This window comes from Anthonomus grandis, chromosome 11, assembly GCF_022605725.1.
Source record: "Anthonomus grandis grandis chromosome 11, icAntGran1.3, whole genome shotgun sequence".
Taxonomy (NCBI): Eukaryota; Metazoa; Arthropoda; class Insecta; order Coleoptera; family Curculionidae; genus Anthonomus; species Anthonomus grandis.
The window spans coordinates 25,446,935-25,464,959 of record NC_065556.1 but is presented as its reverse complement, the minus strand read 5'-3'; the positions used below and the strand labels follow the sequence as shown (position 1 = coordinate 25,464,959).

Sequence of the window (18,025 nt, the reverse complement as noted above, 5' to 3'; positions counted from 1 at the left end):
AGGGAATTATAGCACTTTGAAAATGCGAAAAATCGATTTTCTTTAAACCCGAAAATAGCAATAGAAACCCCTATCAGCGGCTTATTCCCATCACCTACACTACGAAAACACCGGGTTATAACGGAATTCGACCAGAACAAGTGGAATTATACCACTTTGAAAATTCGGAAAAAAGTCAATTTTCGACCCCGTTTTTGAGCCCAAAAATGGGCCACAAAAATGCAAGATCTCAGCTAATATGGGAGCTACGACCTTGCGGATGGTCTCGTTGGATTCAGAAAGACAAAACTAAGTCAAGACCGTTAGAATTTTCCGGATAGTGCCCATAGAAGCCGAGATATAAACCTACAAAGTTAAGGATTTTCCATTTTTAGGGTATACCCCCCCGTATCGAATTTTTCACCAAAAATTGATTTTTTTCGAATTTGAACTAACTATACCAGCGGCTTGTTCCCATCACCTACAATACGTAAACACCGGGTTATAATGAGTTTCGAGAAAAACTAAGGGAATTATAGCACTTTGAAAATGCGAAAAATCGATTCGACCCCTATCAGCGGCTTATTCCCATCACCTACATTACGAAAACATCGGGTTATAACGGAATTCGACCAGAACAAGTGGAATTATAGCACTTTAAAAATTCGGAAAAAAGTCAATTTTCGACCCCGTTTTTGAGCCCAAAAATGGGCCACATAAATGCGAGATCTCAGCTTATATGGGAGCTACGACCTTGCGGATGGTCTCGTTGGATTCAGAAAGACAAAACTAAGTCAAGACCGTTAGAATTTTCCGGATAGTGCCCATAGAAGCCGAGATATAAACCTACAAAGTTAAGGATTTTCCATTTTTAGGGTATACCCCCCCGTATCGAATTTTTCACCAAAAATTGATTTTTTTCGAATTTGAACTAACTATACCAGCGGCTTGTTCTCATCACCTACAATACGTAAACACCGGGTTATAATGAGTTTCGATAAAAACTAAGGGAATTATAGCACTTTGAAAATGCGAAAAATCGATTTTCTTTAAACCCGAAAATAGCTATAGAAACTCCTATCAGCGGCTTATTCCCATCACGTACATTACGAAAACATCGGGTTATAACGGAATTCGACCAGAACAAGTGGAATTATAGCACTTTGAAAATTCGGAAAAAAGTCAATTTTCGACCCCGTTTTTGAGCCCAAAAATGGGCCACATAAATGCGAGATCTCAGCTAATATGGGAGCTACGACCTTGCGGATGGTCTCATTGGATTCAGAAAGACAAAACTAAGTCAAGACCGTTAGAGTTTTTTGGATAGTGCCCATAGGAGCCGAGATATGGACCTTCAAAGTTTGGGATTTTTCATTTTTAGGGTATACCCCCCCGTATCGAATTTTTCACCAAAAATTGATTTTTTTCGAATTTGAACTAACTATACCAGCGGCTTGTTCCCATCACCTACAACACGAAAACACCGGGTTATAATGAGTTTCGAGAAAAACTAAGGGAATTATAGCACTTTGAAAATGCGAAAAATCGATTTTCTTTAAACCCGAAAATAGCAATAGAAACCCCTATCAGCGGCTTATTCCCATCACCTACACTACGAAAACACCGGGTTATAACGGAATTCGACCAGAACAAGTGGAATTATACCACTTTGAAAATTCGGAAAAAAGTCAATTTTCGACCCCGTTTTTGAGCCCAAAAATGGGCCACAAAAATGCAAGATCTCAGCTAATATGGGAGCTACGACCTTGCGGATGGTCTCGTTGGATTCAGAAGGACGAAACTAAGTCAAAACCGTTGGAATTTTCCGGATAGTGCCCATAGAAGCCGAGATATGGACCTCCAAAGTTTGGGATTTTTCATTTTTAGGGTATACCCCCCCGTATCGAATTTTTCACCAAAAATTGATTTTTTTCGAATTTGAACTAACTATACCAGCGGCTTGTTTCTTGTTATAATGAGTTTCGAGAAAAACTAAGGGAATTATAGCAATTTTTTTATCGATTCAGTAAATAAACTAACATTAAAATTAAAGAATAAGGATCATAGCATCCTAAAAATATTGAATTTTAAACATCACTTTAAGAGACTATCTTGATTAACTTCCTATAGTCTCATTTAATCAGCATTATACAAAGTCGTCGAAAATTAATTTAATATCCGTCATTTATCTGTCATTTAATGGCGAAAACTCCATTTTTTTAAATGGAATCCCTTTATTTTACTTTACATTCTAATGAACCTTTGATTTAATATAGAATATTCTTTTACACCTAAGAAGTCGCGTTTTAGTAAATGACAATGACATATTAAGTTAAAATATAAACGTTGTGTTTCATGATCAACTTAATTAAAAAATCTAAAATGCAATATATTAACTAATCGAATATTTATATGTCATGGACAATGTGATCAAATAATAGCTAGATCATTTAACGAAATGTATCCAGATCTAACATCAATCAATCCGCGAAAGTTTGTTTAGGTTTGTTTATTCTTTGTAAAAAGTTGGTTTAGGCGTAATGGAAATGGCCGGCGAGATCGCCAGATCTGACACCCCTTGATTTTTTTATGTGGGTTAATATAAATTAAATAATATAGGCAACATTACTCAGCAGTAACGAAGGGCTAGGTTAGCGAGTTATTAAAATTCCTATGTTTTCCAGGATTAAATTGAAAATCAATCAATCTCCATACGACCCTGCATCGGAAAATTAATTATAAAAACGCATTTGCGGCTTGAGTAAACACATCTCTGATGCCATACGACCTGGTAACAATACATTATAAATGAACTTCTGAGGGTCACTCAATTTTACAATCAGTAATCTTTTTTTTTTTTATATATTTTAAACGCATCGAATCATTATATTTAGTCAATTTACCTTCTCAATTGTGACATGACGTGATGCATCAGACTGGCCTCCTCCTGTAGGGAATTGAACTGCATTATATCGTTTTCCAATGCCTGCGCCAGATCCTCCAGGAATTCGACTGCGATATCGTCCTCGAATACGGGATGACGGATCGTCGTTACCCATCTGACAGGCGGCAGAAAAATTATTATTGGGGATTGAAAAACGTTTTTTTTTTGTTTTAAGGGAGACTTATCGGGTATTTTTGCTTTATATCAATATTGTAACTTTACCTGTAAACAAACTGGATCACCCTCCTTTTGGAAGCCAAAATAAACTCCTTGTCCTGATTGGAATATTCCGTGTTATAGGTATGACTTATTAAGGAAAACGTTAATAGTAAAAGGGATTTTTTTCACGTGAAAAATTTCGACTAGAAAAGGATATAATTTCTCGAGCTCCTCGACCAACTGGTGTATCGGTAAAAAAACGATGTGAGTTAACAGAAAGTCGTCGAGAAAAGGATCTTGAGCCACGATAAAATTGTCCCCGCCCCCCATGGTCCCTCTGCCATCCAGTCGGGTTTCTAGCAAGTGCTCCAGCATCTTTTGCGGCGTGCCAGCCATCACCGTATACCTAAAACAAAAATTTTATAGATCCACCCGTGTCTCAATGTTTAAATACTCACTTAAAATGAGACAAAAACACCTGTTTGGAATTCGTATTGATTTTCTCCAATATGAGCACGTCCTTTCCATGTTCTTTTAATCTAACGGTGTTCGCCTCGACGTCCCTTAAGATCCGGTTAAAATTGTCTTTGTCGACACGAAGGAAATGACAGTTGCTCTCCCTCAGGACTATTGTAGCAGCTCTAAAAAAAATGAATTTTTCATATGCCACATTGCAAAATTTGGATATTTTAGACATCTGATATATTATATAATAGTTATTCATAACATAAGCATTAGATATTCTTTAAAGCAACTTTTTAACGTTGCTTTCAGAATTTTTAGGGAAAAGAAACCTTTATATTTTGCAATGACATAAAACCAGAAGTGTGGTAAATAATAATAATAATATATATTACGTAATAAATTACATATGAAGAGTCAGGGGGAAGAACGATGAAAGTCCACAATTAACGAAAAATAAAGTATTCAATGCAACACGATGCTTATAGCCTCTATTTTGTCGGGTTACAGTATAAGAAGAAACAAAGATGACAGTCCAAAGTTATAATCGAAATAAAATTAAATGTACTAGGAAAGAACGCTGAGAGTCCATGCGTCAGCGGAAAAAACGCTGAGAGTCCCATATGGATTGAATGGCACCTTTAAAAATATTACTTCATAATATTATAAAAATATCACTTTTAAATCAGTGCGACTGTGTTGTTGTGAGTGATAACTGATAAATATTGTAAACACGTACATTTTTGAGGTTATGGAGAATAGTTTACCTAGTGCTCTGACGAAAAAACGAAGGAAAGATGGACGTATTTGTGATGCTACAAAGAAACTTTGCTTAAAATCTAATGAGAAGTGTAAGAATTTGATATGTTTTTCTGTTGTAAACGAAGAAACGCGTCGTATAATTTTACGTGAATTCAATAATTCTTTATCATCATACAATGAGCAGAACTCGTATCTTGCCGCACTAATTTCCGTAGTGCCCATTCAGCGACGACGGCCCCGTAAACCGCAAAATGAAGTCACTAAGTTTAATCAGTCAAATATAGAGTTAGAGTCTTGGGGCAAGACGGTGTCACTTCTGACGTTCAGATATGCTTCAAACCGTTCCTGTCAATTCACGGAATAAGTGGGCGTCGTGTCCAAACAATTCAAAGGTCATTAAAAATGACAGGTGTTTCTCCAGTTGACAACAGAGGTAAGCACAGAAATAGAAAGCATGCTCTATCGAAGGAAACAATTGCGTGTGTAAAGCAGCACATCTCGTCTTTCAAATCCCGTAGCAGCCATTACAGCTTAAGTAAGTCCAAGAGAACGTATCTATCGCAGGACCTAAATGTTGCAAAAATGCATAAACTGTTTAAACAAAAACATCATGATATGAAATTTTATTACGACAGCTATCGAGAAATTTTTAACAAGAACTTCAACATTAGTTTTGGGTACCCTCGTTTAGATACCTGTTCTTTCTGTGACGAGATAAACGTCAAAATACAAAATCTTCCATCGAAACTCTCAAAGACGGAAAAAAGTACTGCTGAAATTCTCAGAAAACTGAAGAAACTGCAATCCAGTTGCAGTTTCTTTATAAGACATATCAGCACATATTCACGTTCCTCCGACATTATTCCCTTAGATTTCTTTCTTTGGGTGTATGTTGAAAATAACGTTTACAGAAACAATAATTTTGAAACCGAAGAAGAACTTCGAAGATTGGTGTTTGAGGCTTTTAATAATATAGTACCAATGATGCTCAATAATGTATTGGAATCCACGATAAGAAGATGCTATTTATGCTTAGAAAATGAGGGAAATCTCTTTGAACATCTATTACCAACGTTTTTTATTAGCTTTTTATTGGTTATTTATTGTTATTGTTTGTAAACGTTGTTGAATTGATTTATTAACCAGTATTAAATTAGTTGTATTGAGTACGCCTTTATGTTTGATTTTTTTTTAATAATATTATTCTAAATATTTTAGGCATGAAAACATGAAAAAGCATGTTTCTATGACGACCATTTCGTTTCAAAAGCCTGACCATCGACTGGTTTCTTCTAAGGCACCTAAGATATTTAATAATTATTCTTGTGAATTTATGCCCAGAGATTTTGCATTAGAAGTGGTATTTTAGGGGTGTATTGGTCAATTGTTAAAGAAAACTATTTGTTTCTAGCCAACGTTTCGAGTCATATTTAATTTAAAAATAGATAGGAAGAAATGGTGTTTAACATTCTTTGTTTTTGTCTGCTTCTACTTCCTATAAATACTTGTTAAAAAAATATAAGTTAACATACAATGACAGTATGCATATCATAGAGCTTCAAAAAGGAGAAAAAAGAAAACTTTCAAAAACACTTACTAAAGTCGTGGTTTTCTCTCGTCTAATTAAAAAAATACATATCACAGGGATAAAAACGTAAATAGCATTAAAAGGCAGTTACGTAGAGTTGGAGTTACAATCAAAATGTGATAAAATATAATAAAATATATAAATTGAACAAACCTGTAGATCAGAAAGATTCACTGCTAGGTGTAAAAACTACAGAACAGAAAAGTATGTTTATGTATGTATTAGTGTGTTAAGCACTGTATATGTATACAGTGCATCCGTAAAGTAGCGCATAAAATACATAAAAATGAAATGAACCGCTTCTGAAAAAAATGCTCGAACCAGTAGGTTCTAATATTTAGCTTAGGGTTTTTCTAAACAATTCTAATTCATTTGAGAAAAGCAGATACCTTTTACAAAAGGAAAACAGCTGCGAAGAATAAGAGTAGAAAGACAATGGAAATGGAATCAATATGCATCGATTATGCCAAGAACTTGCCAGTTCCAAACATTTCCACAAATGTCGTGTATTATTGCCGTCAATTGTCAATTTACACATTTATTATTCACATTTTATCGGATAATCAAGCTATTTTCTATATGTATCCAGAAGTAATAGGCAAAAAGAGAAGCTCGGATGTTTATTCGTTATTGAATAATATGCTGTACAATCATCTAAATCAGCAAACGAGGAACCTAAACATCTTCTGGCCCAGGATAAAATTAAAACTGGACTATGTTTAGATACTTGCATTATGTTATACATTTCCAGAAACGTTTGGACTTTATTCAAATGTCATTTCCGATTCGAGGCCATTCATATATGAAGTGCGACAAGGACTCGCCGCAGTGAATCAAAAGCATAGAGCAGAAATACCGCAAGACTGGATAGAGGCTTTCGAGTCAAGTCGGAATAAACCATCGCCCTTTAAAACTGAAACTGTTCAACAACACTTTTTCCGGCAATGGGAAGTGCTTCTAAATACATTTTACAAAAAAAAATGTCCCTTTCCAACTAGAGTTATTAGGGAAATAAAATTTTCAAAGGAAAATCCAAAGCTTGTGTATTTCCGGACAACATTCAACGAGGAGTGGCAGTCAGCTGATATCGTCGGAAAACCATTGGTGCCAAACAATAGGGGGGAGTTTGAATTACCTGGAATTTCCTACTCCCTTTATCAGGTGCTAAGTTCAAAGATCTAACTAAGCTTGCAAGATTTTGTGGAGAATCGGCACAGGAGTACATTTGCAGCCTGCCACACAATTGAGAATTTCTATTTTATTTCGTAGTCTCCATTTTGTCACCAAACAATAAAGATTTATTTTGTAAAATTGAGCTTTTATTGAAAAACCGTATAAGTTCTTGATAATAAGAGGAAATATCGATGAAAGTCACTGGACCCTCATCTTTCTTTCTCAGTTTTTTGCGATCTCTGCTAGAATTTTTTGTTTTTTATTGTTCTAGAGCCTTACAATTTTTTTTTTCGGATAGTAACGCCGTTGAACTACCCAATAGTACATGTTTATTCATTGAACAGTTTTTACGCTAAATATAGAATGGTTTCAAACTGAATTTTATCGATATTTCGATTTTATGTTTCATGGACTTTCATCCTTATTCCCCCTGGCTCTTCATATGCATTTCTACCCGAACAAAACTTACAAAAGACTGTGCGGTCAGTCATCTTGAGTAAAGTTCGGGTTTTACCCGTTTTGCTTAAGAAAAATAAGAAATCATAAGGTGATCTACAAAAAAAATTACGATAATACTATTTTACCACTATCCAACTTATTATTACCTATACAGGGTGGTCCAGTTCAAACGTCATTAATTTTAATACGTGATAGAGAATTGAAAAAGAAATAGACTCTCATTATAAAATTTTTCTCAGAAATGTTTAATAACAAAGACACAGTGTTGAGAATAATTATTTGTTTATTTATCATAACTTTTAAATTACGAGCTCAATTTCAATTAAATTTCGCATGCAAGTTATTGTAGTGAATTGTCATTTACTGATGAAGTCAATTTTTAAAAAAATTGCCAGTGGCGTAACGTACAGAGGGACTTGGTCTTTTTTGTCTCAAATCTGCAAAGTGATCAAATATTATTTTATAAGTAGTCAATTGTTAGATTCTCCATTTAATTCGAAAAAAAGATACTCTTGCAATATTATAATTTAAAGCACTGTTTTTAAAATATCTTACTTTAATTGTTCAGAAATACCTTCCAAAATGTTGCAAAAATTTATAAAAAAAAGGAAATCGAGCTTTGTAAAAAAGTTGAATATAAAAGATGATCAAAAGCTACTTTAAGTCATTATTTTATTTGAAATTTAATTTAAGATTGAAGCCTAATTTTCTTTTTTTTTCAAACATTTTAACTGGCGTTTCTGAACAATTAAACTAAGATATTTTAAAAAAAATGCCTTAAATCATAATTTTGCAAGATTATTGCAACTTTTTTTTCTAAATTAAATGGAGAATCTAACAGTTGACTTCTAAAAAAATATTTAATCAACTTGCAGATTTGAGACAAAAAAGAATAAGTCCCTCCTTATATTATGCCACTGGCATATATATTAAAGCATATAAACAAGAGGAAATATTGTAATATGTTTCTTACGATAAAATACATGAAGGCATAAATTGCAGATACAAATGTAATGCAAATATTATTGAAGAAATAAGACTGGAAATTTTTGGTGCGTATGACGATCTACCATCATATGACCATTAAATGGCTTTTTTATCGTCTTGTAACAAAAAAGTATTAAGAAAAAGAGGAAAAACCATTATAGGCCAGAAATTTAGTACCAATATTTTCCTATTGAATAAGTGCGTTTGCAAGCAATTTTTTTCTTAAAACATGTTATATTACAAACACGCGATTCACATCTAAACCAAATACCTTTGATCAAACCTAATTAGATCGTAAAAAGATTTGATATGCATGTCTACTTATTAAGCTCGTATTCATATTAATTAAAAAAATGTAAAAATATCTATAGTTATAGGTGTATGGATTTTAAGTAAGTCTTGTAAAAACCTAAAGTGACCAAAATGCCTAACATGGACTTTTAAAACCAATATATGTATTTTAATTAGAATTTGCCTATAATGTTATTAATTTTAAATACAATTTTTATTTTTTTTTCTAAATATTCAAACGAATACTGAATTGCAAAATAAATATGATAAAATTATTTTAAGCAACTGAAATAACTGTTCGCTTGGTAACGCAGAATATTCCTCTCCCTAGGGAAATATTTAATAATAATTATATTAAAATTTTATTCATATTATTATTGCGGTCGTTTGGAAATAAAGTTTATTATTATATGCATAAAATACCTTTAATATTTTATAAATTATTTAGAGTGTATTAATAAAACGTTCAGTTTATTTTATATGACACGTGTATATATATACTCTTTTTCCGATAAATATTTAGCATGGAATTAGGAATATTCAGTTTAATTTTACATCATTAAAATCCTTTTAAAACAAAAACCTCATTAAACAATATCAATACACCGTTGTATTTGTTATAATTATATTGCATTAATTACTGCCTATTGCATAATGGTTTTATAATAAAATAACCATTAGTCATATATTTCAGCAATTCAATGGAATATTTTCGGTTTTAAAATGTCATTAGCAATTTGTAAGGTAAGGAAAATAAACCCAGATGGGACAATGGTTTACAGTAATTAAATCTCGAAAAATTAAAACTCGAACTAAGTTTCTATATAGAGTTTCAGATTGTAATTTAGTTTTTGAAGTTCTTAGGCAAACGAACTGGGGTAAAGTTTTTTGTGTATGAGTAAAAAAAGGTTTTGTTTTAATGTAAAGAGAAAACTTTGGGTTAGCATGAAAAAAATATTTTTTTTTGTTAATTTTTTTCTAGGAAATTGTTAAGAACTCAATTTGTATTAAGTTTAAATTAGTCAAATAAAAAAAATTACATTTCAAAAAAATCTGTTTAATGATAAATTGTAAATGAATATCAATTTGTTAACCATTATTGCCGAAGATCCTTGATTATTACAATCTTTTTATCATTAAATTATAAATAGTACTGTTTATTTTTTTTATTTATTAATGGCTGATTTTATAGGATGTCAAGAATAATTGGTCTAATGAAGAAATATTTGTAACAAAAAAGTTTTGCTTATTATGCATAACTTAAATGGATCTGAGACACTATTATTATTTTAAATATCTCAAAAACAACGAAATAATTTCTCTTAATGTTTTTTGTATTGATTGTTGTCTATATTGTTTTTGAAAAATGTGTATCCCTATAGGCGCCCTATTGCCTGGAAAGTAACTCTAGCTATTGGAATATACAGGGTTTTCAAATTTAAAAAAAAAGGAACTTTTTGACATAACTCACAAACGCGTTATTCGTACTTTATTTTATTTTTGCTATAGTAATCAGCAGAAAAAAGTTTACCTATACAGGGTATGATTTTCAACCTATGCGCATTAACTTGGGAAATGGTAGATGAAGATCAATAATGAGTAATAATGAGAAAAAAATTTAGTAAAATATTTTTGGTTTCCGAAATAAAGTTAAACAAATGTCAACAGAACGTGTATCAGACGAACTTATTTTGTTTATTAATAACTGATCAGAATGCAGTGGCAGCAGCTGATCTGTATGCCCTAAGATTTCCCCAAAGATATAACCCGAGACGTGGGGCTTTCTTACCTGTTATTCATCGGGGTAGAGAAACTGGCAATTTGCGGCCGCGGCCTGGACAAGTTAGAGGAGCTATTAGACCTAGGCACATTCTAAATCTGGAGGAGGATATTTTAGAAGTTATCGAAGAACAACCTGGAATTAGCAATAGGACAATTGCAGCGCGATTTGGAATATCGCAAACTACAAGTTGGCATATTTTAAGGCACGAGTTGCTGTACCCGTTTCATGTGCAGAGGGTACAAGCCCTACTTCCAAGAGATTCGCTTCGAGTACACTTTTGTGAGTGGTTGTTACATCATCAGCAGTTAAGCCCAAACTTTAACATGAACTTTTTGAGATGATGATCATTTTTTTTCATGAACATTTTAGTTACGGAAGAGGCAAATTTTACGCGCAATGGAATTTTCAACTTTCATAACACTCATTACTGGGCTTTGGAAAATCCGCATATTACACGGAGAACATACTTTCAACAACGCTTTTCTGTAAATGTATGGGCTGGAATTCTGAACGGGATGCTCATCGGACCTTTTATTCTGGAAAATCGTTTGACTGGTGCTCTGTATTTAGAATTTTTGCGCAACAATTTACCAGTGCTCCTCCACCACATTTTTCACGATCAGTGCGACAACATTTAGATCGTGTGTTTCCCGGACGATGGATAGGAACGTGATGTCCAGTTGGGTGGCCCCCTCGCTCGCCTGACCTTAATCCATTAGACTTTTATTTGTGGGGTCATATGAAAACAATGGTGTATGTAAACGAAGTTGATACTGAGCAAGAGCTACGACATCGCATAAACGCTGCCAGTGACGCAATTCGCCTACAGCCTGGTTTGGCCCGTGCATGTACGTCTTCATGGATTCGACGAGCTCAAGTCTGTATCGAAAATAATGGAAACAACTTCGAACAGTTGCTTTAAATTAGTTTAAATTAAATACGTTTTTTTTCATTATTACTCATTATTACTCATCAGCTATCATTTCCCAAGTTTATGCGCATAGGTTGAAAATCACCCTGTATAAATGACTTTCTAGCAATTATAACGAAGTTAACAATAGTGCTGACTTAACTTTGAAAAATCTGCATAAGAAGTAGGCCAAACTACGTTTTGTTTTCAATGCGTCTATAGCTGAGCAAAAAAAAATTTTTTATAAATAAAAAATTATGAAAACTATGCCTGGAATACAAAAAAGATAATTTCCAGTGACTAGAACCTGGTCAAAAAAAAAACTTTCTTTGTTCATATATTTGGACAGTTGAGTCTTCAACTATTGCCTGGAAAGTGCTTTTAACTACCTGAATATATAAAGTAAGTGAATATATAATATGAATGTGTAATATGAATATATAATAATATTGAATATATAAGTATTTTCCAATGCGTAGAAATTGACAAAAATCGTTTATTTATTTGAGAAAAAAAAATTGTATTAAAAAATAATGAACTGCCTGGAATAAATTAAAAAAATAATTTCTATTGCCTATAAATTGGACAAGGAAACATTTTCCAGGCTTTTCTAAATTTAATTTGAAAAGTGTCTTTAACTGCTGAAATATACAAAAGAATACTTCCAATGCCTGGACATTGCCAATTATAATAAACAAAACATGCATGGAATAAATAAAACCTAATTTCCATAGCCTAGAAACTGGAGAAAAGAAAATTGTTCCTAGACATTATATTAACTGGAAAAAAAGTATGTTTAATTGTTAGAATATATATATGAAAAAAAATTTTCAAAGCTTGGAAATATTCAAAAACTGTCATATAACAATCAATCAATATGCTTTATTGTCATAAAAGTAAATTTGTTGACAAAGCTGTGAAAAAGAAAAACATATACACAAACATGTAAAAAGGTTATTTAGCATGCTATGGTCCATCATGCTAAAGGCATTCTGCTTCCATGAATATGATTTACCTATACCGGTAAAACCAGCAACATCCCGATTCTTCAGAAATACTCCTCCAAGACTCTGAACCAAAAACATACAAAGCTAATGTAATGTCAAGAGTATCAAAATGTATAACACAAACAGATATTATTCACTCCCGAAATATACAGTTTTATTAAATGTAAAACTGTAAAAAAAATGAATCACAGAAACAAATTAGGCGAAATGATATGATGTAAAAAATATAAAGAATATACCTAAAGTCCTGCAAGAAAAAGGTAAAAATGACTAAAATCTATCCGACAAAAATTCAGTTATTTCATAATAGCCCTTTGCAACTAAGAGTTTTTTAACACGTTTTCTAAAAAGTTTCCAGCTACCTATACCTTCTCCCAAATCTGCAGGAAGATGATTAAAGAGTTTTTTACCATCAAATATAAAAGTTCTTTTGATCAGTGAACTTATAGGCATAGGCAAGAGCACATCATTAGCTCGTCGACTGCTATATTCATGCCTATTAGTTGTGTTCACATTTCTACATTTCTTATGAACGAGGCAAACAGATTCCAATATAAATAAGGCAGGAAGGGTTAGGATTTTATGAGTGATAAATAAATAGCTGTTTTCAAGACTTCTCATACTCACATTACACAGACGTCGGATAGCTCTCTTTTGCAAAACAAAAACACTATTAAATAAGTTATGTGTGCATGCACCCTCGAAACACAAACCATACCTTAAATGGGACTCAATTAAAGAAAAATAAACATTTCTCGCTATGTCAAAATCAACCTCTCCTGCGACCACTTTAAGAGCATAACAATTTGCTGATATTTTTCTACACAATTGCGTGATATGGCTCTCAAATTTTAGTTTATTATCAATAAATAAACCTAAAAATTTATTTTCGTCTAAGTTGCTTAGAATGTGATTCTCCAAAAACACATTATTTAAATTGCATTTAAAATTCATAACACTTTTGAAATATGTAAACACAGTTTGTTGGAATCACACCATTTCTTGATTTCAACAATATCTCTGTTAACTGTAGTATTTAGATTTATCGCATTCGTGTCATGCCATATAATTGTTGAGTTTTATTTGAATTTTTCAATCCGCAAACTGAATGAATTTACCTGAGATCTTAAGATTGGCCATGTCATTAATATAAATGAGGAATAGAAGTGGCCCAAGAACTGAACCCTGAGGAACACCATGAGTCACAAGCTGCTCCCTTGAAAGGGCACCATCCACAGAGACACTCTGCATTCTAGTATGCAAATAAGACCCAAACCACTGAAGAGCCAGACCTCTGAATCCATACCGCTCAAGCTTCCACAGCAGTATTTCGTGACTAACACAGTCAAATGCTTTGGTCAAGTCACAAAACACTGCTGCAGCAATATCACCACAGTTCAAGATCAAAAATAAGGACTCAAAGACTGAAAAGACTGCATCTGATGTTCCCTTGGCACTTTGAAACCCAAATTGCTCCGATCTTATAATTTGCTTTTCAGCTAAATATGACATAAGTCGCTTTTTAATCAATTTCTCGATGATTTTTGAGAGGGTGGAAAGCAGCAAAGCTATTGGTCTGTAAGAAGAGGGTGATTTTGAAACTCCCCCTTAGACAAAGGCATGATTCTGGCTACTTTAAGACAATTGGGAAATTGGCCATTATTGAAAGAATGATTAATTGCAGATACAAGTACCTCCAGTGCCGAATCAGGTAAATTGAAAAATAACCATACATTAAGGTCATCATAGCCAGACGTATTTTTCTTCTTTATCTCCTTTAGAGTAGACTTAACTTCAACTAGATCAGTTGGCAAAAAGAAGAAAGAATCTGGTCCAGCCCTATACTTAAAAAACTGTTCATATTTGGAAAAACCCTGAATTTGACTTGCTATGTTACTACCTATGGTACAGTAAAAGTTATTCAGCCTATCAGGTTCAATATTTACCTTTACAATATTGCCCCGTTTACCACTTACACACTAATAGTGTTTACACATTTAATTAACAATAATTAATATTGCCTGAAAACTTAATTAAAAAAAAACAGCAAACAATTTTTCCAAGCATTCTGTTGCCTGAAAAGTGTCTTTAACTCTTATAAAAATAATTTTATAAAATAGGATTAGTAAGTTCTTCAGGGAGTTTACGTGAGAAGACCCTTAATAAAGAATTAAGTAAAATAATTTATTTTTTTTTAAATAAAAAGAGCTGTGTACCTTATGTCCTGAGATGTTTTATATTTCCAGAGGAGGAATTCTTGCACAGGGGCACAAAGAGAGAAAAGGAAGATCTACGAGGGAAGCACATAATAGATTCTTAAACATATTGTTCCGGAACTTTCTCTTTAAAAAAATTGTTGTTTTGTATATTTGGAAAAAGTGTAAAGAGACATTATTTAATACAATCAAAAGCAGACGTTTTATGACCAACCTGTGACGCCCTAAATTAGATGTAAAGAGTTAAAAGAGGTATGAGGTAGGAAAACTGTTTAATAAATGTGAAATACCGATTATGGATGCTCACTTAATAGACAGAGTTTCTCAACAAGTTAAAAAAAAACCGTCTAAATTCGTACATTCTTACCTTGGTGCATCATTAATAAGAGCCAACTTTCCAAAGTCGTCCCCCTCGTGAAGGGTATTAACGGTGCCCTTGCCATGGATGACGACATCCACCGATCCCTTAACAATAATGTACCACGACCTCCCTTCGTCTCCCTGATGAAACACTGGAAAATTAATTTAAAACTTATTTACTTTTAATTCTGGCGAATTACTAAGGACTACGTTTTTCCGAGCAATTAACCGTCTGGAAACTTCAATTATTATTGTAGCTTTCGCCCCGGATAAAGTTCAGACACGTTTCGGATGGATGGTGTAATTTAGTATGTAAATATTCGGGGTAACTGTGTTGTACATGCACTATAATTAATTTATCTGGTGAAGCTAGAAGGTTTGATTGTTTACTGTGTTTTACATAGGTTGAGGATTAAATTACAAGTCTTAGAGGTTTTAAGGTTTTTTTTGTATCTTAATGTTTAGCAAGGGAAGCTCAGCCCCTTTATACATTTTTAACATGTTGTGTCACGTAACTCCTCTTTTCTTGTTAATTTTGACTAGAAAATCGATGGGTGGAATCGAGATTTTGATATCTTTAACGGTCCTCCATTTTTGACATACACTGGTCAAGTGACCATTAAGTAAAACACAAAAAATGCCTAAAAAACACTAAAAAATTATTTTCAATGTCTGACAGAACCAAGAAACAGAGTCTTTAAAAAAAACGACAGAATAATGTAAATTGAAGTTAAAAAAATACTCCTTATACTGGAGACATATAGAGATTTTAAGTAAAGTAAAGTTTTTTATTTATACTTTGCTTTCTCTTTTAGTGCACGTAGTTATACCGAGATAAAATGACATAGAACTACGAGTTTCTAGTGCAAATAGTAAACTTATGAAATATAAATTGATTGGTAAGCATTAGATGGTAGTAAGCCGTAAAGATTGCAATCAATTTTATACAGTAAAATTACTAAATGATCTCATACAGAACAAGTGAGATATGTTATAAAATAAGGATGAAATAATTTTACTACTTAAATAAGAAGTGAATGATACTCAGTCAAATAAGAAAATAAATTAAATTATTCAAGCAATTGCCTTTAGAGTCTTTACAAATCAATAATTAAAAAATATTAACTACTAGCGCTCAAGATATTCATTTGCCTATAAGAGACAAACTATTTTATCTCTTCCAGGCATTCCTGGAAAAAAATCAATAACGTGATTTTAAGTGCATAGATTTTAATATTTTTTTGAGAATTTCTTGGAGATCCCTTGGAGTCTTCACAAATCAATAATTACAAAATATCAACTACTAGCACTTAAGATATTCACTTGCCAATAAGAGACAAAATATTTTATTTCTTCTAGGCATTCATGCAATAAAAATATCAATATCTTGATTTTAAGTGTATAGATTTTAATGATTTTTTCAGGAAATGGTTAAAAAGCCCTTGGAGTCTTTACAAATCAATAATGACGAAGTATTAACTACTAGCAATCAAGATATTCACATGCCAATAAAAGACAAACTATTTTATCGCTTCCAGACATTTCTGGAAAAAAAAATCAATAACGTAATTATAAGTGTATAGATTTAAATAATTTTTTTAGAGAATGCTTGAAGATCCCTTGGAGTCTTCACAAATCAATAATTACAAAATATTAACTACTAGCAATCAAGATATTCACTTGTCAATAAGAGACAAAGTATTTTATCTCTTTCAGGCAAATAAAAATACCACTTGACAAATTCACAATAAAACTCTGTATGTAAATTTGCGCACTTTATTTTTTATAACAGTTTGTTGCTCACAATCATGAAAAAATAAGTTATTTCATAACGTACGTACATCCACGTATCAAAAATGGAAAAGGAACGCAACCAATTATTCCCATATTTTTTAGTGAGTTTCGAAAAAGATCAATTAAATATTTGAGAACAAAAACATAAATAACATTGCTTTATAGGCTATATTCTCCCCATATCTCTACTGAAAAATTCTAAAATGTTACTTTAACAATTCAGGTGCCTCATCGATCAGTATAATATCCAGAAAAATTCAATTTTATTTCAATATTAAGATAAGTTACTTACGGACAGTGCTCGCCTTCGGATGCGCCTCGAACATTATCACACTAGCGATTTCCCTTTTTACGGAGTTTGAAAGATGGGAAAGAGCTCGAATGTGCAGCAATTCCTCATAAATTACCTCCAAGTCATCTGCCGTTCTCTCGTGACTCCTAAAAAATTCAATATTTACGCTTTAAAAATGCAAGCAAAATTTTATAAAAATACGCTTGTTTTAAATCCGTACCGACAATGCTGAATACTAAACAAAAGGAGCTGTATTCATTTTACAAAAATCTCCTTTATATTAAAACGCCCGCGATGCAAAGCGGAAAATAGAAACGAGGAAAAATTCCCTTTTTTTTCAAAGCATCTTTATGAAAATTAATTTATTTTAACAAGCGAGTAGAGGACTTAATTGTAACTTACTGTTTACGCAACACCATCCTCAAATAAGCGTCCGGACCTCTATTAATTAACGTTCCCAAGTTTTCTAACAGTTGGTCCTCGGCCGTTGCCAAATCCTCTGCAGGCGGTAGAGCGGTTGCTCCCTCTTCATCTTGCCAAAACCGATAGAGAAAACACTTGTCTTTGAAAGGCTGCTCTTTACTCACTATAAAAAAAAACAGTATTAAGTAGTTTCTAACCTTTTTTTTTATATCATTTTACGAGTAAATTAAGTACCCTGCTGCGGATGATATCCCTTCTTCAAGCCATAAATTGGGGTTTTTCTTTTTTTAGAAAAGAGATTTCGTTCTGGTTTCTCCCCGTTTAGTATCAAGAAATCTCTCGATAAGATAAACGTTTGAATTCGCCCAGCGGCTAACCGTTCTTATAAGGGATAGAAACCGATTTAATTCGCTTTTAAGGTTGGAAACAAAAAGGG

At 32.7% G+C, this 18,025-nt stretch overlaps 1 protein-coding gene across 4 annotated transcripts in view; it reads right to left on the bottom strand.

The window, feature by feature from the left end:
* Positions 1-18,025, bottom strand: part of LOC126742504 (rap guanine nucleotide exchange factor 4) — a 97,649-nt gene that overhangs the window by 16,550 nt on the left and 63,074 nt on the right. For 3 of the 4 annotated variants that reach the window (XM_050449154.1, XM_050449156.1, XM_050449155.1), the window contains 7 exons: positions 17,569-17,752; positions 17,167-17,312; positions 15,088-15,232; positions 3,541-3,723; positions 3,300-3,488; positions 3,146-3,223; positions 2,883-3,038 (listed from right to left, as the gene is read on the bottom strand). In XM_050449154.1, coding sequence (XP_050305111.1) covers positions 2,883-3,038; positions 3,146-3,223; positions 3,300-3,488; positions 3,541-3,723; positions 15,088-15,232; positions 17,167-17,312; positions 17,569-17,752 — 1,081 coding nt within the window. The remainder of the gene's footprint in view (positions 1-2,882; positions 3,039-3,145; positions 3,224-3,299; positions 3,489-3,540; positions 3,724-15,087; positions 15,233-17,166; positions 17,313-17,568; positions 17,753-18,025) is intronic. The other variant, XM_050449152.1, reaches the window with a different exon arrangement.